General features: G+C 43.2%; 1 protein-coding gene across 9 annotated transcripts in view; it reads right to left on the bottom strand.

Moving 5' to 3' along the window:
* Window positions 1–24,553, bottom strand: part of neo1a (neogenin 1a) — a 160,193-nt gene extending 135,640 nt beyond the window's left edge. For all 9 annotated transcript variants that reach the window (XM_019275835.2, XM_019275839.2, XM_027280994.1 and 6 more), the window contains exon 1: window positions 24,352–24,553. In XM_019275835.2, the coding sequence (XP_019131380.1) occupies window positions 24,352–24,442 (91 nt within the window). In that variant the 5' untranslated portion in view covers window positions 24,443–24,553. The remainder of the gene's footprint in view (window positions 1–24,351) is intronic.
* Between the last annotated feature and the right edge of the window lie 1,729 nt (window positions 24,554–26,282).

Here is a 26,282-nt window from a genome sequence, read left to right as displayed (position 1 = left end):
CTGTGTGCATTATCACCACCTTGCAAAACCTCCCCCCACCATCACCACAAGCCCCTCCACCCTAACATACACACACTCATGCTGAATTCCTAAGCAGGGGAGTCTGCCTGCCCTGCACCGAGGGAGTGAATTATTTATCGTAGGCCCTTTGCAGCGTGTCAGCGGCTCCGTGGGATGAAATGATATTTATGGAGCCCCCTGGGCAAGGGTGGGGAGGACAGAGGGAGATACAGAATTAGGGGTAGGGAAGGAGGGGTGAAGGTACTAAAAACACACATGTATACAGTGTATGTAGCGCAGGGAAGGTGAATGGTGACTGATTGTGAAGGGGAATGGCCGAGTTGGAGGGGAAAAAAGCTGCAGTAGTCAAAGGCAAATGCATGCTAGGCATGTGTCACTGATGGTATTGCACACGGGCCTGCAACGTCTCTGTATAATAATATCTGTGAGTGGCCACGTTTAACAACATAATATCATGATTTTAATCTCAAATAAATAAATAAATGTAGTTTAACAGAGACGAGAGGAAGGCAGAGCGGGGAAGACATGCGACAGACGGCCTGGGTTGGACTCAAACACCAGGGGTCTCGGGGAATATGTACAAGTCTGAGCCAAATGCACCATCAGGATACGCCAGCATTGTACTATTTCCAGTATGATGTGGGGATAATCTAAATAGCATTGTAAGCTGTGAACCAGACTCCAACCCATAAGCCAGGAGTGCACACAACTCAGTCACACACACACAAAAAAAAAAAAAAAACGCAGAATGCACCGCAAGCAAATTTTAGTTTCAAGGGGACAGAGAGAGGAGAGGAAAGAAAACAGTCTTATGTAAGACGGAGAACAGACTCGCTAAAGGCCTGAGGACAAAAAAAAGATAAACAAAAAAGGCAGTGGAACATCAATTAGTTACTCCAAAACAATAACCAAATCAGAACTATTTGGTATTCAAACCGTGGAAGTTTGAGTTTCCCCCAGTTTGTCCCTTTGTGCCCCCGAGTCAAGATCACTTTCGCCACGACTCAGAAAGTCATAACAAGACCACTTGGGTTTCAAAATGGAGTTAGGTTACTTTGCACCGCAGCCTGCTGTGGCAGAGATCATTGTGGCGAGAGGGGGAATAGAGCTACAGAGTCAGACAAGGGTTAGCGGCAGGAGGGAAATCGGTATCAGGCATGAGAGAGGGGTTGGGCCGCAAGCAGCTCCCTCGAAAGGAAATGAGCTGGCGAGTGTAGTAAACAGCTTCACCGCTGGTCCCCGTGTAGCCCAGAGGCCTGCAGCAACATGTCACGATGGGTGAGGAGGTGTGAGGACTCCAGCTGCAATCCTCTCACCTCCCTAACCTCCCCTGATTCTCTTTTCTTATTCCACTCCTGTTCCTCCTCACCATGCCTGCCGCATCCCTATCCATCACCCCTCCTCCCGTCTCTTCCCTCCCTATCTGCTGCCCACAGCGGCTCGCGAGGAGGGGTGAAAGGTCACGTGATCACATGAGGTGTGGTGGGGGTGGTTAGGGGGATTTACCTCCATCATTAGGATGTAAATGGATGTCGGTGAGAAAGGATAGAATTGGCACGTGTGTGTTACCGCCGCCTTCCATCCGTTAGAGGGAGACGCCATGGCATTGCAGCGGCAGTGGGAGTAATGGGATTCAGTTAATGACAAAATTAATTGAGGGTCTGACACCAGCGGGTGCTGATAAGTCTGCTGTGTCTGTGTACAGTATCTATGCTTTGGTGTGTCTGCATGTGTGTGCATTAGCCTAAGCCAAGGATAGGATGGTTCCTAGGTGATAATACTCTCCGCTGCCTTTGGAAGGCAGAGAAGAGAGAGGGAGAGGAGGGAGGGGATGGAGAGGGGGAAAGGTAAAGCAAAGGGAGAGTTAGAGAGATAAATAAGAGGTGCAGCCCGGAGAGAGAGAGACGGATTAAGAGAGTGGGACACAGTGTGTACATGCATGCCTGTGAGAGGCTGAGCACTGATAGCGCCTGTGGGATGAGTCGGTGGGTGACAGACATGCTAGAATTCGCCGCCATGCCACAGAGGATAATGCATCCCTCAGCAGGAATGTCTAGAATAACAACAACCTCTGCACGTATCACTAACTGGACCTACTGTAATGTAGGCAATGGACTGCAAGTCTGAGAGGGAACAATGGAGGGAAGAGTGAGCCTTAAATCCCCATTTAATTTGCTTAATGTTTGCACGTTCAAGCCTAAAATATTTGAAGGTTTTGCTGAATATTTATTTCCAATTGACTGAATTCAGACAGTCTGAAATTTGTGAATGAAAAAACAGTTTCTCTACATCTTTATTCATCCAATTTCTCTAAGTCAGAAACGTCTATTTTTGGTACAGGCTTTGAAATCAGGCGAAAAAAAACACAAAGGACAACGTAAAATCGTCAAAATATTATATTTAAAATGTGTCGTCTAACGTGTGTCTGTGTGACAAAGGTATGGTGTATATGGTCGTGAGTGAATGGTGTGGCAGCAATCTTTGTTTGTGTGCCGCCGATTGTTCTCCTGTGTGTGTGTGTGTGTGTGTGTGTGTGTGTGTGTGTGTGTGCGCCATGTTATTGTCCATGCCTGTGAGCGTGCTCAAACATGGGCATCTGTGTGGCATTTGTTTGCATTTTTATTTGTCCACATAATTGCTTTGTGTGTGTGTGTGTGTGTGTGTGTGTGTGTGTGTGTGTGCGCACATTTGGTTGGTTGTGCAGCATTGGAAAGAGCTCGAGGAGAGAGAGACAGAGAGAGAGGGAAGATGGGTATTTTTTTGGTTTGCCGGCACTTCAAAAGCCGCTGTGGCTGGCTGATTGGCTGCATGGCTCGCCGGTTGACTGAAAATCCCCTAAGGGCAAGTAGACCTCAGATTTGATTACAAACCCAATAATGTGAGCTTCATATTTGCAATGTGAACAGCGCTCATAACTCGATTAGACAAGTGATTATCTTAGCGCAGAGAGACAGACACCAGTCAAAGGTGTGGAGTGAAAGGAGGCGAGCTTTGTCGGGGGTCCTTTGGCGAATTATTCTGTCCTTGAATGACGGATGATAGACCTGCATACGGAGAGGACACTTATGTAAATGAAAAACTATGATTTCCTTACACACAATCACTTTCTCATCTGTTATTTCCCCCCTCTTGTGCAACATTACAGCTTTTCATGGCGTCCTGTCACCATTTCCTCTTCAATATTTCTCAGAAAAGCGAGCTCTGTGTCTGTTTTTTTCCCGGGCCCTGATTTTGAGCCAGTGGGATGATCATTAATTACAAAGGAATGGGCTGCTAATGGTTGTCTGCACCACTCTCTCCAACCTTTCCGACCCCCACCCCCTACACTCTGCTCCTTGTTCGAGGTCTCCATGGCGACCTGTAGCTGAGTGGCTAGGGGCCTTTTACTAGGTAGTGGATGAGGTATAATGATTGGAAGGCGGGCCTGACCCCTATGCTTCCTGTGCCACTTGACTAGGCATAGTGCCTATTAATGGACAATTTCTCTGGCACCTCACAATGGCCTTGATTTACTAACAAGTCCAGGAGGGGGTTGAATGGAGAGATAGTGCCGGCTTAAAGAAAAGCTCTAGTGTTTTTTGGGGGGCGTGCTTGATAAACTTTGCTGTAATCTATATTACTGTACAAGAGACCCTTGATTGTGCCAGTGGTGCATGGCAAGTGATTGGACTGAGTCTCCAAGGACGCTTCTCATCTTCTCATCATAATAAGTGAAAAGGACGCTACAGTAGCTTCAGTTGCTCATTTTGCGTGGGATTTTTGCACATTGACTCTCATACTGCATCTCACTTAAATAAATGTAACATTCCCTTTCTCCTTTGTGTATTAAGTACAATTCAGATAGGGGGATTTATTTCCACTATTTCTGGAAATCTGATTTTAGGATTCTGGAAACATCTTTAAAAAAAAATGTAGTAGCCGTTTCAAAGGCTCCAAGCTCCTTGGCCACTTACTCACCTGAGCAATCTTATTTTTGACACGTGTCGATGAACCTGACTCAATCCTCTTGCGCAAAACCAACCGCAATCATGGAGAGAGATGAAGGTAGACTTAAAGGATTAATTTAGAAGATCCAACATCTAAAACTCGTCCACTGCCAACTAGACGATATCCTTCACGTGAAAACGACAGTCAGAAACTTATCAGTCCAAGCCTCAGTTGACTTCTAGAACCAATTAACTAAACCTTTTCTGCACCCATGCACACCAAGACCTGCTTAACGGCATTACCAAATACAGCTTTATGGATCTTACATAGCTTATATAGCTCTTGGAATAAAGAGATCTTTACTATCCTCCCACATGAAAGGTTACAAGCTGTTGTGAAGGGAAGTGATGAGCTATTTATTTTGAAGGTCTGGGCACCCTTTTTTAGACTACATACCTGCAGACCTGTAAAAATTTGCCCTTAAAGGGCAGGCAGTTCTCTGAGTGGAATAAGACCTCCCCCCTTGCAACCCACAAATTGGAGAACACGATAGGCTGCCGATGACTGGCTACCCTCAACTGCTGCCGACTGGAGCCAATTCCTGCTACATGACATTGAAGGAGAACCTGTTGGCATCTCGTATATGTCAAGCTGTAATGAAACAGTGGACAGTGTTAACATCTTGGTTTTATCTAGCATTTACTCACCGCCTGCAGAGGGACCTTCCCTCTGCTTATCTCATCACTTAAAACAAATACCAACCAATGTGCTCAGCTGCCTCCGAAAAAAAGGAAATGATGTGCCTGGCCTGTATCCCATGACAACGTCAGGGAGCATATGGCACGCAACAAATTCAATATGAATGTAAATGAAGTTCAAATTAAAATACAACATATGATGGGGAAAATAAGTAGTTTTCCACCTGGGAGCTAGGTTTAGGTTTCATTTTCAGCTGACTAAACAATTTAAAGTGCATCTGAAGCCGCAGCTCAGTAAGCAAACTGCAAAGGGAGAGTGTGTCTGCAGCCAGATAGCAAGCTGACATTCTCAGCGAGGCCACTTGATGCTAGGAGATTAAAATCCCTTGTTTCCATGTGCTCTCCTCTTGAAAGGATTTTGTCATCTGTGCGCACAAGGTCAAACATCTCCAACGCACCTCGGCGGCTGGCTGAGCAAAGATGATATTGCAGTTTTGTTTACACTCTCATATCCGAATGGTCGCCTGGATGTGGAGCCTTCATAAAATCCCGCTCTTCCCTCTGAGAGAGATATTTTTCCAAGTGGAAATAGAAGCTATCCGAGATCTGAGAATATAATTCTAGGCTAGATGAATCGTTCCCCTTATTCAGTGTAAACACCATCTCAATGTCACACAGCCAAGCAGCCACCAGCCCTCCACAAACGCAAGCTCAATGGCCTTTCCCCCCCCATATCAATGAGCGTTGTAGGGGAGATCAATAGGATGACAGGAAGACAGATCGCCTCGGGTGGAGAGAGGAGCACAATCCCGTGGGGGGAAAAAGGAGAACAAATTCCGATGGGCTCTTGACTAAAGCCTGAAACAACCCGCAAACGCCGCGTCCCATCTTCACAGCATTGCCAGCTTGGTGTGTTAACTCAGCATTCTTCACAGGCACAAACACACATCTGTTAATCTGATACACTGCGTTCCTGTGAACCTCGGTTGAGAAAAGGTCACCAATTACTCAAGAGCAATTGCAGAAACTGTTTGTTCATAGCACTGAGAGTGATCTATATAGATACAGTTATCCTCATGCCTTCAGTGGGAGTGGGGCTGCATTGCTCTAATGCTTTAAACAATATCACAAATACAGCAGAGGACAGTTATAGTAGATAAGGATAATCCCACAGAAGTGGACTGGAAATATGATTTCTCCTCCATGAGTGTTGTAAACCTGTCTTTAATCCATCAACTGGAAGTCTCAACACAATCCACCCCCCGTTTCTCATTGATTTTTTTATTTATTTTTTTTATTGTTCTCTCGTTTGACCGTGACAATCCACGACCAGGACCTGTTTCTGATGTTACGAGGCAGACACGTTCAGTGATGTCTTTGAGTGGAAATATACTAGCTGCCACGGAGATGGCACTCAAAACATAACCCAGCGTGAGTGACTTGAGACGCTCCACAATTTCTGGAAGTCACGAGGATGACTCGTCGGAGCAACTGAACCCCCAACCTACGAGTCCTTATGTGGCAGATGATTCATCAATCATTGACTGGATGGAGCTCATCAGAGCATGCATGAAGTAAGAAAACCCCCCACAGCAGGTCACCAATCTATTGTTAAGCCATGGCAAAATATTAAAGTAAAAAGGATTTATGTTCCTTGAATAACAGATCATCTATATATACGGTTTCAGTGTCTGCCATAAATTAAGACAACGAGGCAGCGCTGATCTCCAGACTAGAGGATTGTTTGAAGCCAGCATGACACCAGAGAACTACTGTGCTACACATCTAAGTCCCATTTGCTTATGTATACACGTCATTTATCACAGCGAGAGGATTAGTATGACATTAGTGTCTTACAAAAGCCAAATGCAGCACGTTTATGACGTTATCCACCATCAGTCCCGTCCACGTGATTAACAGTGTCACATGTATGTGAAACGGCGATACAACGTGGAAACTATTCTGCGCCGTAATGCATTAAATCCAACGACAAGACTCCTGCATTCACATTTTCCATTTCATGAAACTTAAACCAGATTACTTGGCGGTTTGTAAATCTTCTTTTCATCCATATTGTTTGTTCTCATGATTCTGTCGTCTATATGAAAATAAAATGTGATAGATGCATTTTTTTAAAGATAAACCTCAGCATTTTCTGGAAAACATAATAAAGAAAAACTTCTTGGGAGTCACGGTAGCCTTGCAAAAGTTGTAACAATTCGCCTGACTGACAGACCATCGCAATCGTAAATGGAGCAGATCTCCAGTCAGCCGACGATTGCTGTTAAATTGTGTGTCTACTGATGGTGTGCAGTTCTTTCGTGTGGATTCCCAGGTCTTCTAGATGTAGATGAATCTGATGATAAACTATAAAAGCTGGGTACTGCGACTGCAGTCTGAGCAGTGAACATTAAAGAGTTAAGCGTTAGAAGCTTGTGTGTTTAGGGACCGTTATCTCGGATCAAATGACAGACGCAATGCTGCGGTGGCAATCAAACAGGAAATAATATTAAAACAAGCTTTTTTCCCCACACTGCGCACACAGAGGAGCTTGTATGCACTTCATTTTCTTCTCAGTATCTCCACAGAATTTATTTGTCATTCATTTTTTTATTCTCTGGAGGTCTCCATCAGGAGAAACTAGACAAACTAATGTCCACATCTTGAACACAGATAATGCCGACTGCCACAAAAACGACTCACACACTCAACTATTCAACAGTGTTCTTTCTCAGGCAGGTGGATCTGTCTATCTGATGATGACTGTTTGGGTGCTGCAGGCTGTGTGGCCAGCGCCGTGATGATGTATGCACACCTGCCATTGCTCCTGGCTAGCAGTCTCGCAGCTGAAACAGTCAAGGGGAAGCAAGGGGGAGGAAGGGGAGGAGAGGATGGTGGTAGTGAAAGAGAGAGAGGGGGACGGGGGAGAGAGGGTAGACGCCTTGAGGGGTAATGCTGTGGGAGGGAAGGGGGAGGGGTGGGGAAGAGAAAGCAAAAGAGAGAGCAGAGAGCTGTATCTATTATTAATAGTTTGGTGTATGGAGAAAGAGATCTAATGTGGCCATCAAGGTTGTAGTGTGTGCTTAATCGCCACAGACAGGTTCTCTTAAAGCTTTTTTTTTCTATTCCCCAATTCCCCCCTCTGAGCGCTGTCTTTCTGTTTCCACACGGCGTACGTCCTCCCACGGCTTCTGGAAAACAAGAAATGCATCGGCCGGAGATTATCCTCACACAACAGGTTACGCAGAAGAGCCTCACAAAAAAAGAAAATTACTGCTCATTAGTTGATAAAGGGATTAGATGAGACAATAGTGAATACTTTGGTGGTGAAGCGCTGATTTCCAGTGTGTCCTTACATGGATGTCTATGTGAAACACACCATCCTTTCACCGGGTCTGAATTTTAACTCTCACACCTAAAAAAACAGATATCCGGTCATGTTTTCCTTGTGGGGGGGAATAATGATTGTTATTGTCAAATATGTTCACACTGAGCACATTCTTCCAGAAATAAGCTGCTGAGCACAAGCGGCAAAAATGTCCAATACATTTTTCAAGGAATATTTCACAGTGTGCCTATCCTTCGCCGTCTGAGTGCGTCTGTTTACGTCTGAGATTCAGTTCCACTCGTCACGTCTTGATTTTTAATGTAAGCTCAACACTTACGCCTCACTGGATTCTGGGAACAATGGGATACAGGAAAAAGGAAAAACGGTCTTTAATAAAGGATGTAATGTACCTTTTGGTACTTGGGAAGCCGTTGAACCAGAAACCACACAACGCTGTATGGAAATAAATTCAACACTAGAGATACTTTAAACTAATGGCTGGGGTTGTATGTACATGGTAAGAAGCCCCTTTGGCCCAATACCAGCTGGGGCGGGCCAAATAACCCCACCACCATGACGAATCTAATACAATTACGCACATGGAGGTGTTGGGGGGGTTGACAGAGAATGATGAAGCCAACTTCAAACGCAGTGTTGATAAATGGAAAGCAGGGAGCGGCTGACCAGAGGAGGAGTCGGCACAGGGGGGGAGGAAAGAGGAGGAAGGTGGTGGAAGGAGAAAGAGGGTACGGCTGTTATTGATTGTACTGCCTGTGTTCCCGTTTTGAAGAGGATGACGAGGGGAGGGGAGGGCGGTGTGCGTGAAGAAAGGAGGGCAGGGTTCGCCCCGCGGGCAGCAGTTAAAGCATTGTGCCCCCCTGAGAACACACCAACTAGCCTCCAATGAGCCACCCATTGGTCACGCTGAATATTTGATTGACACACACAACCAGTTACTACTACTAACACCCTATCCGACCCATCCCCCTTCAAATAAACACAACAATGCATCCAGGGTTGATTGAAATTCAAAAGCAAGCCTTGACGCCACAGGCACAGACAGTGATGGGCAGGAGTGGGGGTGGCAGTTGTGGCTCACTGGGGTCCTATAAAAAAACAGATGCTAAATCACTTAACAACTGCTAAATTAGTTGCTGGAAATCTGCTGGGACATGGGAAACCTAACAGTGTGTGGACACTATGTGAATGGGCAGCACAGTGCAAAGACTCATGGTGTGAAGGGCAGCACATCACTTGAAGCTAAACGGGCTACAACAGAAGGTGGAAAGCCCCCCCCCCCACCACCACTCAACACCTGAGCACCCAGAATCACTTTATCAGAAAAGAGGACATGAGCGGCTGGTGACTGTCGGTGCCATGTGTGCATCTCATTTTCAGCGCTGGAGGCTTTGCTGCCTGGATTTATCGCCACCTCTGATCTCATTTCCTTTTTCATATGCTAGTAAATCCCAGGTAAAGGCAGACGTTTGGGATGATACAAGGGCCTGCACCCCCCCACCACCACCACATCCACTCCAATTGGACTCCTGGAATTAATCTGGGAAAATCCTCAATGCTAACCTGCTTAGTTGTCAAATTTAATCTAGGGTAAACCAAATATCAATTACACTAAGCAGGAAATGTGGGCCAGATCACCACTGATCCCTTCCCCAACAATGAAACAAGAATTTGGAAACAGGCTCATTTGATTAATTTGTTTCTTGGTGTAGAAGTGGCATATATTACCTGAAAGCAGATGCTCATGGAAGAGGAAAAAAGCAACAACAAATAGCTCAGGGGAAAAAGTGGGAATTACTACCGCACACACATACACACACTGAATTATGTCTGATGAGTGGAAAAATTGTAGCAGACGTAACCTAAATCCCAACTACATTACCAATCTTCTCCTAAATGCAGGTCGGCTCAAATACGCTTATAGTCAGACACTCAAGGACAAAACAACTTTCCCCTGGAGGGCTTCTCAGGTGACAACTTAAGTAACACTCTGTCTGACTGTGAGTCACGCCTGCATTCCACAGAGGAAAAAAAAAAAATCATCCTGCAGCCGGGTCAGGTTAGCAAATAGTAAACAGGTTGACGCTGAGGTCTGCCACTGGTTTCACACAGGACGTATCGGGTGACATTGTTTGTTCTGCCATGTGCTATTTTCCTGCAAGTTGCATTCAAGAAATGCAAGCCTGCGTTAGAGGGCCGTGCATTCAAACTGGAGGCACACAAACTGGGTCAGTTTTGACAGGATCGAAATTTCTAAAAAAAACGTGCAGTGGAATAGCGCCTCATTAGCCACGTTTTTTTTTTTTTTTTTTTGACCGCACCTTACTGTGCCGCACCACTACCTTTGAGCTATTTTTGACTAGCGAAAAAGAGGAAAAGTCTGCTTTCATCACCCCAACCTAGTTTGGTCAATTAGGAACACAATGAGCATCCTGCATGCTCCTGTGTGAGTACAGTTCATTTCCTGCCTTTATTGTTACAAGTGCTGGGCTCATTCAAAAGTGGATGAAATAGAGGAGGGGGGGGGGCCCAGACACTATTTACTCAGCAGGGAGACACATGAGTCCCTGGCTTCCTAATGACTTCCTGCATTTCACACAATTGTTTCCCCTCAGGAAATCTTATCAATACAGACTGCCGCCACGTTGACCAGAAAACCCATAACACACACGGATACTGAGCTTTAATTAAGTATTCTTGCGAGGGAAGGTAACTTTTCTTTTAGTTTTTTGGGCTAAATATGTTGGATGATGGTCCCGAAGCTCCATCAAAACGTACACTACAACTCCAAAGCTATACAGGTTATAGAGAAAGAACCTTTATGGACCTTTTATTTGTTGTTTTAAACCAACAAGAACAGCCAGGCCCAGAGACCAGATGCTGCACACAGCCTTGGAGGAGTTTTTTGTCCTCAGTGTGAAGTTGCCAGCTTTGGCACATTTCAGTACCTCTGGACAAAATCCACCCGACTCTTTGATGTTCTGGTGACTCGCTTTCTTGGCACATGGCAGTTTTAGGGTTGCTTGGTAGCTAAGAATCCTTTTTTTACTTTTGAGAAAGATTCAGAGCCCCAACGCTAAACACATCAAAGTGCTATCTCCATATTAAATGCAGAGAAATTACATATTTATTGATCTTCGAACTCCTGGTAAGGCAACATAAATGAATTATCCAGAATGTCAGAGGCTTCCTTTGAATGGCCCAGTGAGTTACAGCCTATAACCACCTGATGACAATGCAACAACTGCAGATTCAATTTCCTAAAACACATGATGGCCGAGAAGCCGTCACGTCTTCCAAACCGCCAGTCGTGCCTCTGATGTTACATATGAGAAGGGGTTAACACAGTTAACCTCCTACAGCATGCATATGAGCCACAGGTATGTGTGGGGCTAGCAGAAACACAGCCCATAAAACCCACACTCCAAACTCCGTCTTGCATGCGAGGAATGTTCCCTGTGCACTTCACTATCAGCGTTGAGCCAGGAGGGGCTATCCTCGCCTCTCCTTTGAAGTCTGTGTGGGAGAAAGGGGGCAGTAATAGTCAGTCAGAGCCAAGAGGCTAGCTATTGCGAGGTCAGCCAATTTTATTCTCATTAGAAATTAATTAATGGCGTGGCCAGCGTGGGGGCCGAGCCACAGCGTCGCTAGGCATCCCATGCATCGCCCCGTGGGGAGCACTTGAACCCCTGACCCCCCCCCGACCACAGTCATTTGGGGCCAAAAGAGGGTGCGTGACATGGCATGGACCTGGCACCGGCCCAGAGACACTGCCCCGCCAGGCTGGGAATGCAGTGGCACTGTGGGGGGATTGGGAGAGGGACAAAGAACGGGGGAAGAGGGGCTCCAGTGATTCAGGGCTCATTGGGTTAGAGAGCTTCATTATTAAGTCCCCTGTCACTCCACAACAAAAAGCACCCCACGGACCAGCAATGGCTAATAAAATCACCACCCTTTATAACTCAAGACCACTTCTGACATCTTCTTTTTGAGGAGAAGTGAAAGTGCGCGACTTGGTCCCCCCGGCTTAATGAAAGTATTCACATATTTCAGCCGAATGTTCAGCTTCACGCTGAACGTGGACCGGCGAGCAGTGCCAAAAACCGACTTGAATTAAGCTGCTTTCACACCTGCTTAATTAGATAATGTTGGGTGAATTTTCATTTAGACTTGCTACACTTCACTACGATATTACATGGCACATATGGCACAAACAGACTGCAAGACATATTTTGAGGATCTTGCTAGGTACGTGTGTGTGTGTGTGTGTGTGTGTGTGTGTTTGTGTTTGTGTTTGAGTGAAATTGTTCAGCAGGTGTCCTGAAAGCCTGAATGACATGCTTATGCACTCAGGACTAATTCAGACCACTTCAGGTAATGAAGTATGAAAGCAGCAAAAGCATTTTGATTTTCTCCCAAACCAGTAATTCGAGCACTCAGCGGTTGAAAAAGGTTATACAAGAATTTGTGAGAGAAACACACATTCACAGACTGAATAATAGTTCCAACTGTTGTTCGTGCTCAAAAGTAATGTTTGACAACCTTTACTCTGCAAAAATAATATTCCTACTGAATCTGAGATCCAACAAAATAAATATTCACTTTTATTTCTTCATAAAAGGTCAAAGATTCTCATTATCCGCATCCACACAAGCCGATTATGACACCTCTCACGTGTCCACCTGTCAACTCTGCTTACTGACAAGCGCCAAAAAGAGCTAAACAATCGGTCAACAGCAATTTTAATGAACAAATACTCATTTTAAGCATTTATCAAAGCCATGAAAGCTTGTGTGAAATGTGAGGATTTTCTCTGTTTTCTTTCACGGTGAAGTGAATAGCTTTTGTACAGTCGGTTGCACAGCACAAGCAGATAAAAGATGTCACCTTGGGCACTGAGAGAGTAACTATGGATTGAATGAATCAACCAATCCAAGAAGAAAAATAATAGCTCGATCAATAAAGATAATAAATGCTGTAGTAGCTGCATCTCTGTTGGAGGAAAAAAAAAAGCATTTAAATGTGACTTGGAAGAAGAAAAAAAAAAAAACAATTACCGTGTGCCCAAACATGTCACACACCTCGTCCTAGCATGATTGAAAAGGGGTGAATAAATGAACAGACAAGTTTAGCTGTAGTCATTAATGTTCATCTCCCTGTGTTCTTGATGGGACACCTCATTAAGAATCTGTTGGTAGCAGCTGGCTTGCTATCCCACCCCATTAGTGCCCCACCATGCCAAAACCTCTGCCACAGGCCCTCCTCCTACACTTCCCCATCCCCCTTCAACTCAAACACGTCCCTCGTGTCTCATATGACATCTGTGTCTCGAGGTCCTGTGATGGAATGCTGCTTCGCCTGCTATGCCTCCGCAGGTGCTCCCTGCTGGCCGACATCCATTTTGCAGCCATGCTGTTTGCTTGCTGCTGTGGCTGAGCGACCTGTCACAGGCTGAGAAGTAGGGCGACTGGAGTCAAGGTTCAAGGGACAATGGTTAAGGAATCAGAGGGAATTGATGCAGCTGCCTTCCATCACTGCGCGTTGTGTACACTTCAAGCTGGATGAAAATCCTCACCTTCCAGGAGCTTATGGCACTGCCTGCACCCGCTTATCCTCCTCCTCTTCCTCCTCCGTAACAGACAGAGGAAGGTCATGTCTGTATTTAGACGCAGCTCAAGAGACTGTGTCGTCCCAGATGCTGCTCTCGGTTTCTGTACGGCGATTGAAACCCGGCTGTAATGTATGTGGAGGAGTCACATTGGCACGCAGCCAAATAAAGTGAAGAAAATTCTCGCCTTTGCCGTCATCCCAAGAATTTCATCAACCGTGCATTTATGAGCTCTCAGTCATAATGTCATAAAGTGAAAATTGTGCAATCTTCTGTATTGTGTAAGGCTGCCAGCAATCTAACTCGCTTCTCACAATCTTGAATTTCATCACAGCCAAACCTCGTCTTTATCAGACTCCATAAAACAGACAATACAAAAGATTATCATCTTCCCCCATAAGGTCAAGGACTAGAATCCACATTAGAAAGAAAAAAAAAAAAATCACACTCATAACCGATGAAAAGGGAGTGTGGTCTCATTTTATTACCCTAATCGCCACATGGGAAGTGTAGTTCACGCATCAGAGATTAGGACCACTTCGAAGACAGTTCACTTTAAAATTGTCATTTAAAAGCAGAGGAGGTTCCCAACCACTGTGCCACGGACCGGTACCTGTCCATGGGTCATCTGCTGAAAGATGTTTTATTTTGAAAAAGAACCGGATGCAAGGTCAAGACTTGTCAAGACCAGACGCCTGTGTTGATCACGTGATACGTTACCCCAAAAGTCCACAAGCCCGTCTTTGGAGAACTTCTTTGAACTGGACATAATGAACACACTTTGGGTGTCATTGTCTTCCATTACCCCTCGATGGGACCGGCTCGTTCATTGTATACTTTATGCATTTACATTTTATATTTATTTTTGTCCATTTTATTGCAGGGGGATAAATACGATGGCCGGTCCGTGAAAATAATGTCTTACATGAAACCGGTCCATGGCACGAAAAAGGTTGGGTACCGCTAATTTTAAAGAACTTGAATGCAACAGTAATAAAGATCCAGAAGCTCCTGTTTTCTAACATTGTAATAATAAAAGAAGCCCCAATCCCCTCACTTAAGGCTTGACATTTTCATCAACAGTAAAATTTATTCACCACAGTTGCACTGTAAATCAAATTTAAAAGGCGTAATTAGCATTTCTACGGGCACACTCGACTTATTTTGCGTTGGGGCTGTGCAGCATTTATATAGAAAGGAGAAAACGCCATCATCTTTCAAGTAAGTGCTACTGAGGGACGCATTTGTTCAACCAAAAAGGTCCAAGAAAGCAGAATCAAAAGAGGCTGCCAATTCCATTACATCAGGCAGTATATTAAAAAGGCTTAAAGCAGTTAACTTCACCATTTCAGCTGCCTCTCTTGACCTCCGTTAGCTTCACATGAGCTCAGAGTGCGAGGACAAACTGGCTCCAATAACATGGTAAGAAGTCACTGCAGTCAGTCGGAGCCCCATGCCAAAAAAAAAAAAAAAAAAGGGGGGGGGGGGGGAGCTCCCAACGGCACAAAGGAGCCTCTATCTAATGCTGAACTTTTCAAAGAATCGTTTCAGCTTGGGTTTGTTTTTTTCTACAGCAGAAACAGTCAGTTAATACCAGGAGAGATTTTTTCCAGGGGTCACCATAGCAGCAGGTAAAATCAAAATAAAATCTGGGAGATTGACTGGAGAGGCTCCAAGAAGGACTAAGACACTAGTTGATATATACACGACTAGCACAGTGCACCGGTCTTAACTCTAACTCAACAATCCACGCTACTGTGTTTTGCATGCTGAGACAGTGCCATGGAAAAGTACTGTGTAGGACACAAAATGACACCTTCATCTATTCTTGCCGAAGTCTAAACACACTACGCCTACTGTGCTTTAAAGTTAAAAGTGGTTTCTATGGACTTCCACTACAGGAACCAGACAAATCAGCTCTTGCAGACCAAGAAATTTATGGACAAAATACGAGTAATTTTAACCTCTGGCACTGCTGCTCACCAAACTTGCAGCAGCTCATTATCTATTAAAAAGACACCATAATTAGAAATTTTGGTTGGAGGTTAGCTGGTATTGAATTGGATTATGTGCAACATCTAAAAAAGTTGTGAAAAATGAGGCTTGCCAGCACACATGTCAATATTTTCCCAAACAGGGAAACATCAGGTTTGAATTTATGTGAACCTTTTAAAATCTTTTTTCCGAAGCACATTTTTAGAAATCAAAAGTTTGTTTTTTTTGACAAACCCAAAGCGCACGACTGCCAACGTCTTTGCGAATCACAACCTTGTGCAAAGCTGTAATTTGCTTCTAAACTGAGTAAAAGACCTTCACAATAAAAAAAAATCTAGCTATAATAATATAAAGAGTACAGCTTCCCCATCCTTTTTGTTTCTCAAAATATTTGCTCGCCGCATCATACTGAATCAATGACACCAAGGTTGCGAGCTGCTATACAGAACAAACTCAAGGCTACATGATCTAATTCCTCCTCCGTCCTCTCGGTAAAAAGTAGGTAAACACTTTTTTCCCCCAGGTGAAGTCGGGAAACTCTCTGAACCTTGTTGATAAAACAGCTGTTCAACCCCAGATGGGTGGCATACGCCTATACAAACACCCACCCAAACATACACACACATCCCACTATGTCTTTAAGCTGCCAAGAGACACAGGCCAGGCACAAGATGATGGCAGCCAGCTCGATTGAGCAGTGCTCACAATCCTTCCTCTGTGACTGACTGCCCCCACACCCGTTCAGCACATGAAGAGTTCCTTTGACTGAATGAAGGCAGAGAGGCTCCGTGTGTACATGACTGATTGATACTTTGAGTGTGTACGTAAGATCTCTTCCACACACACAACTGGGTAAACCAAGCACCGGTAATATGACGAGTAAAGAGAAGGTGACAACATTTGAGGTTGACGATAAAAGTCAGTTTGGTGAAGGAAATAGATCGGCACCAGTCTGAAGCAGCGTTGTAGTCAAGACCACCTAAACCGAGACCAAGTCAAGACCAAGACTTTGAAGGGTCGAAACCAAGTCAAGACCAAGACCAAGGCAGGACAAGACCAAGGCAGGACAAGACCAAGTCAAGACCAGAGTGTACTGTGACCAAGACCAGACACTATATAGTCAACTTAGGTATCTAACATGTAGCTAATATTTACCAAATCTCTTGAGTAAAGCTTGAATCAGAGCAGCCTAAACCTGGTTATTGGGAGTTTACCAACTTAAAGCGTTTCCTGAAGGAGGACAGTGTAACAAGGGGGGAGAGTGTATTTTTATTTCTTATTTTACCATTTTGATTCCACATAATTCTCCACCTTATCTTAGCGTTTACTCAAAAATGACTTTGATGATCACCTTGCCACAAAAAAGACTGAACTAGTTTACATGAATTCTTTTAATGAGCTACTTTATAAAATATTGAATTTGATTTGTTGAAAGAACTTTGCTTTGATGGCTTGTGGTCTTATGGTTAAACCTCGACCTGTCCTCTAGTTGTATGTGCCACACAGGTCGATAACTGCTCCTGCTTGAAGTGTAAATGTATTTTCAGTTAATTATGAAAGTGTTTCTGGACAAGTTTGACATAATTACTGGCGATATCCGACAGCTTTGGTCTTGACTGGTGTTGAAATAAAACCCGGAGTCCTCTTTGTCCGAGACCGAGACAAGGGCGAGTAAAATGCAGTCGATTCCAAGATTCCAAGAGACCTTCAAAAGGCAGTCTTGGGACCAGTCTCGAGTACTTGAACACCTATTAATACAATTCTAGTTCAGTGTAACAAGATTTAAATTGCCTTGTCCATAGACAATTACCATGAACAAAAATCGGTATATTGGAAAAGCTGCATTGATTCCTGTTTGCTTAAGTTCTCCTTGAAGCACAAGCTTCTTAACAACTGCACTACACCATAATCTACACCATTGAGAAGACTTTCAGGTTAATTCATCACACCCTGGACGTCCTCCAAAAAGACGGCAGAGAATAAATTCATGTCTGAGAGCTGCAGGATGCTGAACTCCAGCAGGTACAGTGCAACCAAATGAAGGTTATTAATCACTCTTTCTAGAAGAATATAGCTTTCTATTAATTTACGTCATGGGCCGCTGCCAGGAATGAAACCCGCCACCTCACAAGTATTAAATATAAATTACACTAATTATATTTAAGGCTCTTAAGAGTAACAACCGTTGGTACTGAAAGGGGTTGCCAAATCTAAAGCAACTGCAAAGTTTAATGTAACTAACGTTTTAGTCTGTTCACTGTGTATCTTATGGAATAGGGGTTGGGCGTTGTACCATCAATTAAAAGAGGCTGCTAAGAGGCTAAGCAGGCTCTTTACTGTGACTCAGCAACAGTAACAGTCACATTAGACAAGTTTTATGGTGTTTATTAGAGGAATAAACAACTTCCCTTGGCATAACGTAACAAAACTAGGCTGCACACTCTCCTTTAATCACGGAAAGTGAACAGGTTAAAAAAAAAAAAACACACACACACTCCTGTGCCAATTATCTGAAATGGTGTGTGCTCTAAACAAAACAAGTTATATCCATATTTTGGCTCTGACAGGCGTGTTTTGTGCCCTGTTGAAGTTATTAAAGTTAAATTCTTTAATGTTTTCATCTGTTTGCTTCCACCTCTGAAGTATAATTTTCTCAAAATGACCATGGTTAATAATCTTTCAGGTTCATGTAACTGTTATGAGATAGCTTTGTAAGATAATGCCTCAGTAGAAAATCTGTTTGTCACTATTGAAACATCCCACATCGTTTTTTTACGCCACCAATAGAAAATCTGCTTTGGAATATCAAAATCCGATTACAACTCCGATAATACAACAACCTCATCCTTTAACTACTTAGTAATTACTGAAATGTTAACCTTGCTTTAGAAATGTAAAAGTTAAAACAGGTTTCAGAGATCTTGTTTTAATAGGAAATGTGTGTAATATGCCCCCCAGGGCTGTAAAACAGTTCCCCGTATAACAGAGCCTTGCACTCATTAGTCCAGGCTCATCTGACAAGCACAGCTTGCATGTGTCATAATCCTATGCAGCTGCCACTACTGACAGGAGACACCATGACAGGAGCATGGCTGAACCAAAATAGCAAAAGTTTGGAGGAAAATTTTCTGGAAAGAAAGAAAGAAAGAAAAAAGTCTCACTCCTGCTGAGCTTGTATAAAGATTCTTTTGGAGTGGCCATTCTTTCAAGGTTTTTGCTTGAATGCCAGGCCAGGGGAAAATATGTCTTCGCTTGCAGAACACTACTTAAATCCAACAGTCAATATACACATGCTGCCATTTGCTGCTGTCATGCTGCAGTTATAAAAGACGTGCAGTGAAACGAGGCTACTGTAGTTTTTCTGTATGCAGCCGAAAGGCCGGACAACGCCACGCTGTCCTGAGGAACATGACCAACTGTGACTGCTGTCTAGTGGAACATAAATATTGCAGAACGTGTCATGCTGCAAGACTTGCTATTCATGCAACCTTCATGTACGGGATTGTACTGGCCATTTTGTGTGCTACTCGAGGAAAAGCTTCAGCAAAGAGCGATGCTAGTCTTTCAGACGTGAGGACGACCAATTATCTGTTTTGGTTTAACATAAGAAAGGCGTGCAGAAATGTTTTAGCTGTGCAAGATTATACCGAGTCTTGAGGAATAGTATAAAAGGCTTTGTCTAAGCTTACAAAAAACACAATTCTTATTTTCAGGTGCTTAGACACAAATGAAAAGATGCTTATGACTAGTATATTCCACATTTGACCAATAGATTCCCCCTAAATCTGACACACTGGATCTTAAGGGTACATTCAGACAGGATCAGGCACTGTGAAACAATCAAGAAATAACTTTATTTCGCTTAACCGGCTTCATTGATGCCGACGCTCGCTCACTCTTATTCACTGTCTATGTCCTCGACCAAATATCCCTCTCTTAAATCACTGGCCTGGACGATGCCCACTCAGATGAATGGAAAACCTGCATTACTGTCTGTCTGAATGTAGCCTTAACTTCCCCGGAGCAACAACAGAAGTCACCTTACAGCTGAAGAACATAGCAGCACACTGACAGGGATAATAAACTCAATTCTCATGGACATGTGGCCATAGTTTCAGTCTCCTTTTTTTGTATGCTCTGCCCGCACCGGCGCTGTGAGCGTTGGCTCCATGGAAACTGAAAAGATTCTGCTCTCCCAGAGGTCATTAAGTCTGAGCATCATTCAATCACAGCAGAACAGAGAAGCCTGGAGAGCACAACAGCACCACGGCGAATTAGAAATTTTGCATTCTGTTCCATTTTAAAAAAAGAAATCTTGAAGGAAAAGTGAAGCAAACATGTTTCCAGCCATGTCTCTAGGAAAAAAAGATAAAAAATATTATTGATGTAACGTCTCTCAGGTTACTGGAAAGTCTCAGAGGAGTCGTCACACGGGGCGGTACGGACAGCTTTATGGACTCTTTTTTTCCTGCAAGTTACTTTCAGCTTTTTTTGTTTTGACATGAAAGATGCAGCAGACACAAAGAAGACAGTAGCCAGATCGGTATGGTGCTGCGTCTCGCATCTTTTTAGTCGCAGCAGGAACACCTTGATGTAAGCTGCTTTTGGTGAACGAACCAATCATAAGACAGAATAGGCAGGCTTTTATACAACAGAGAAAACCCAAGGTTCGGGACAACACCTATGCCCCCGTTTGCACCGCATTATGTGAACGTCCAAGTGTTGAAGAAAGCCTTTATTCTCTACCAGCATGTACAAAATGTCCTGATGGATTTGGTGCACCAGGAACTGCTGATATAAACTTTAAATCAGCAGAGCTCGTGAAAATGGAAGTTTACTTCGACGCTGTGTTTGAATGGCACGTCGCGATATCCTGTTTTTCGTCCAACATTGTGACACGTCGCTTTTGATTCATTTCCGTGATTAACTACTGTAATTAATTATTACAGAAATGGATGTTCAATCTGGAAACCTGACTGATAAATTACCATCATCTGCCGAGCTCAGTCTGACAAAAACAGGTCTCACAAGCTCCACGAGTCAGAAGATAATATTCCTGCCAACTTACAGCTGCTGAATATCACTTTTGTTTTCTGTGTTGGCGTTTGGCAAAGTGGGATGGGAGGAAAGTTAAAAAAATTTAATTAAAATCTGCACCGGTGTAGACAAATTCAGAATACTCCATCTGTGGTGCCATCCGCGATGACAACCCCAGAGAGCATAAAGAATATCAATATGTATGAAAATACAGTAAATGTGATGGTAAAAAATGACTGAAAATACTGATTTAAATTCAGTAAACAGTTGATTACTTTGTTTTACATCTGGTTTACGCAATAAAAAATAAAATACACTTCTATCCATCAATTCAAAGCAAGAAAAAAATACATGATTTACTGAAATACTGACAGTGAATGTGGAAGAAACGTCATACAACACTAACAAAAGTATCTCACGTCAATTTCATCAATTTCCATCCATAATAGATTAAATTTACACCTCCCTGGTATGTTTAGGTTTTGGTAACAGGCAAGAAAGAAAGGAGGGGGCCATCCAGTAAAAATAGGAAAAGCGCAATTTAATTATAATTATGACTAGATGAGCAAGACTTTGCTAAAAATATAAGACACCATGATGTGTTCATTCCAATTTCAAAGACTATTTTCAAGATATTCCAGTACTACCGGTTGCTATAACAAAACAAAAAACGTTCAGTATCTGCCGATATGGCTCAGTGATAATCAGCAAATATTATCGGCGCCATCTTTAATTTCAGTGCTACTGAATGTGTACCTACAACAGAGGAGCAGAGGCTGTGGTAGAGAGACAGAAAAGCTGACTTGAGTAATGTTTCTCTGCACTACACCACGCCACTAGAAGCAGCTCTGTCAGAGGCAAATTCATCTTAGAAGGAGGGTGGGGGGCAGCAGAAATCATGGACTTGTCCCTGATCCCTTGACCATGACCCTCGGCTTCTCGCCACTCCAAACACCCCCACCTTTGTTCAACAAGAAAGCCGGCCCCTGTCTGTGCTTCAGATAAACGGGGCTGACAATGCCAGTAAGAGTAACAGTTTTAAACAGCAATCAATAAACATAAGGGGAAAAAATTGTGGATTAAAATTTATAGAGTGTGGAGAGAGAATTCATGTAGCCTCCGTCTGGTGTACAAACAAGCATTAAACATCCCGACTAACTGATGCATGAAAGTTTGATACGGTGAAAAATGGGATCAAACCATTGACATTATGGTTCTGCATACAGCGTAGGTAGGTATGCTTTGAAGGACAGCAACGTGTGAGTCAACAAACCGGAGAGCTTTGTGAACTGAAATCAAAGCAACTGGTTTGCAACAATGGTCAACTGAAAGCTGAAAAGAGGGTGATTACACACTGACCCCTAAACCACCAAAAAGATGCAACAGCAGATGTCATGGCATCTATTCAGAGGACATTGATCCGCCTATCCCCCTGCCAATTACACGTGATAAATTGCTGTGACTGTTGGGGCAAATTATTTCAATAATTGCTGCCATTTTAACCCCCGCAGACAGTGGACAAAAAGTAAATAGAAACAAGGAACGGGGAAGTTTTCAAGCAAAAAAAAAACCAAAAAAAACTGAGCCTTCATCACATCAGTGGCCGTAGCAGATCAGTAGCATTTCCTAATGGGGGTGGTTTCATTAGTGCAGCAGATGAATCAAACACTTGGCCAAGTGTGCAATTATCCGTCTCTTGGTGGATGGAGGTCATTAGGACTTTATGAGCAATTGGAGCCCATAAATAAATGATCAGTAAACAGCATTCCCCATACAGCGGAGACAGCAGGTGACTCTGTATGATACAACAACTGTTGTTTTTACAAAGTCTGGGGCAACGTTACATCTGAGGTGGTCTGGTGAGGATAAAAGGAAAAAAAAACCTGTGAGTGGTCTGAAAGAGAGAGAGAGGGGAAGAGACGGGGGTTGCCAAATGTTTACACATTTCAGCAAGTTATTTGCATTGTCTGCTGGGAGACAATCAGCACACAGCTCCCTCCCTGCAGGATTACAGAGATAAGATAAGAGCCTAAATGGATTTTACACTCTTCTAACAGGGGCTTGTTTATAAAAGCAACTTTTAGAAGAGCTACAAACTTCTTCTTCTTTTTATCTTTTTTTTTTTTTAACAGGTTATTCCAACGTAACATCTGTCACCAGACTTAAACTCTCTAAGTTTAGGGCCTACTGCTACAACTCTGCCAACTTTGATAAAGATAAGTTCTGACCACAGTCAGGGCCTCAAAGAAATGTGTTTTGAATAAACAGATATTTTCAGAGAAGGGGACCCCACAATTAGTAATTTGAGACTCTCTCTGCGTGTGGGTCCCAGTCCAATTCTCTGGAATCAATCAAAGCTCCCAAAGGAACTCCCTGGTCCCCTTAATCTCCTGGTTTTATTACTTTCCAGACAGTCGGCCTGTTTTACCCTACCCCCATCTCTCTCTTTTGTACTGATCTCCAGCAAAGCCAAGGAGGGGCTTTTTTTTTCCGCTTTTCTCTCTCTCTCTCTCTCTCTCTCTCTCCGTCTCTCTCTCTCTCTCTCTGTATCTCCCCCTTCCACCACTGCAGAGCTTTTCATGCAGGAGAGGGTCTTTCATCAGGCTTCACACGCAAGAGAGCCAAAAATCCAGCTAGCTCACAGACGGCCTGTCACTGCTTCGTCTTCTTTGCACACATTTCAGTCCTATTTTATAAAAAAATTTAAAAAAATTAAAAAAAACATTTCGAGAAGGGTGCATATCACAAGAACGATGGAGGGAAAGAAAAGAGAGCGAGAGAGAGACAAGAGTCAGTTACATTCACAATTTTCCAGAACACATGCCGCTGGGTGCTTGCTGTGTTTGCGTCTAACAGCTTAAATGATAAAGATATGACTCGGTCACGATGGGGTTTGTGATAAGAGCTCTGGAGCTTGCTGCACTCCAAAAGACAAGACATGCTGCTGCCCTTCTCTCATGCTCTCTCTCTCGCTCTCTCTCTCTCTCATCATGGCTCTCCCAATTTATCTCAGACACTCTCAACGGCGTTGGAGTGCATCTAATATCAACACATCGCCTCCAATATCTGAAGATTTTCTTCTCACCACCACTTGAGAAGAGTGAGCTGCACACTGCAGTGCGATGCAGCGCCTCTGCCCCCCCTTTCCCCTTTTTCACTTCAAAACAATTAACAGAAATGAATTGTCCTCTGTTTATCCATCAGCTAAACATGTATTGACGCCAAGGTAATGAGATGTCTGCTGGACTGATGATGCTTGCTTATTACCTGACAGTGCACACTAATGACGCTTTGCATGCAGTGTGTGTGTGTGTGTGTGTATTTTTCAATGACCACCACCACCACCACCAGAGCCAATTAGGCAAATCCCCACATTAGAGAAATAGGGTGGATGCAATTCAATAAAAACCTGATATTTTTAGTGTGGGGAAGTGTGCTGCATGTGCAAGACAAAAGGGCTGAAAGCATGTCTGCTCCAAGCAGAGTAAGCAGCCCAGTTTTAAAGTTGTCCAAATGGTGGACATAAACACAAGCTGAATTAGCTTCCTTAGCTGCTTCCAAGAGCCAGCAGCTCCCTTGTGTATGTGTGTGTGTGTGTGTGTGTGTGTGTGTGTCTTTCACAACTCGTGATACAATTAAAGGTAAGTTTGTTCATTTGAGGCGTGCAGCACAACAAGTCACAACAAAAATAAGGCTTGTTATTGAGGTTTTAAAAGTACCTTTGTCGACATGCTTTGCCGCGGTGGTCTCCGTGTAGAGAAAGGTGAGACAGAGGAGAGAGAGGAGCGACAGAGCTCCCCGCTCGGCCATCACTTTTCACGGATAAATCTTTTCAGGCTTCACGGGAAGCGTTTTTCTTCTTCTTCTTTTTAGAAAAAAAATATATATAAAAATCCTTTAAAATCCACGTCCAACCACCACCACCACCTCCACCTCCTCCACCACCTCCTGTTAAAACAACAAAAAGAAAATGCACAAAAAAAGGAGGCGGGTATTAAATTAAAAAAAAAAAAAAAAAAAAAAAAAAAAGTTCAAAGTCCTAAAATGTTCAGAAACATCCGCAGGCAGGTACTTTTAAAGCCGGCCAGGTGAAACATGTAAGCTGGAGAGCCGCAGGTTAGAGACTGGGATTGTTTTCTCAACTTGGTCGAGGCAGAGGTCGGAGGAAAAAAACACTGAAATCAATCCATTGCCACGGAGGCGCAGCGCAAGGACAAAAAAAGATATGCGGGGCCCAGCTGAGCACCAGCACTCCGACTTTACTACTCCGAGATCTGCAGAGCGCGTAAACAAAACAAAGAGACTGGAAGGAGCTCTGTTTTTTTGGAGAGAGAGAGAGAAAAAAGATAAGATCCCGACCAGAAGGAGAAATCTCCGCCGCGTCCAGCTCTCTGCTGCTCACGGACGGGACGTAAGAGAGAGCAAGCAGCGTGTTGGTTGGAAGGGCTGGATCTACACCGGCTCCCCGGAAAACAGGGTGTGGAGTCGCACGGAAGTTTCGGATCCTGGCTGCTTCTTTCTTTCTCTGTGTGTGTGTCTGTGCTCAGGCAAAAACTAAAATATGGTGCGGGATTTTTCAGTCCAAACACTCCTCAGTTTTAGCACCCACAGGTGTGCTGAAATTATGCGCAAATATATTGATAAACTAATTTAAAAAAAGTCCAAAACTCACAATATGTCCATATTAATTCTCATCTCACTTACAAATTATGTATATTTGACATTAACATTGTGTTAAATAATGTTTTGGGACATTTTTGTTATTAATTACAGCTAAACCCAAATAGCACTAGAATTAGATTAGATTATACTAATCTAACAGCAGCAGAAAAATGTGTAATATACACTACAGAAATAAAATAAAGTGGGCAAACACAATGAACATACAGAAGTGTCCTTAAAGCCTATACAATAAACAGAAAACAAACAGGCAAACAACAAACAAGTACTAAAAGTAAAGTGGCCATAATATAAATAATTAAGATCATCCAACTCTGCTGTCTTCCCTTTTGGTTTTTGACTCTACGTATATGTTAGGTCTTATATTGTCTTGTATTTTTTAAATTAATATAATATAATATGTAGTCAGTGGCTCACTAGTGCCCTGCAAAATCCTATTTTTTATGTTTGAAACTGTTGTCAAACTGAACATTAAAGGCAGTTTGAGCTAATGCTAAGCACAAAGCTAACGTTAAGTACGTCTATCCTTCTAAAATATAAATACAATTTAAACATTAAAGACATATTTAACATTTGGGTTTACTAATTAGGGCTAAACCTAATAGCATTATGATCATCCAACTTTGTTGTTGGATTTGTTTTTTTGTTTGTTAAGTCTTTAGGCTTATATTTTAGATAAAAGTAATACGGTATATGCAATATGTGGCTCACTTGTTTCTCACAAAATCCGAATTTATGTGCTTGAAACTCATGGTAAGTGGCTAACGTTCAAGTAACAAAGCTAACGCAAAGTAAACTGAATCTTAAAGGCTGTTTGTCTTTTCCCGTTTGGTTAGCTAACGCATTTTGCTTTTTTGACTCCACTTAAATGAAAGTCTTTTAGCTTATATTTTAGATAATAATTAATATGGTATTATACAGTTTGTGGCTCACTAGTCCCCCACAAAATCCTAATTGTTACATTTGGAAA

The sequence above is a fragment of the Larimichthys crocea genome, chromosome VIII, assembly GCF_000972845.2.
Source record: "Larimichthys crocea isolate SSNF chromosome VIII, L_crocea_2.0, whole genome shotgun sequence".
NCBI classification, from domain to species: domain Eukaryota; kingdom Metazoa; phylum Chordata; class Actinopteri; family Sciaenidae; genus Larimichthys; species Larimichthys crocea.
This window is presented reverse-complemented; position numbering and strand designations above follow the sequence as displayed.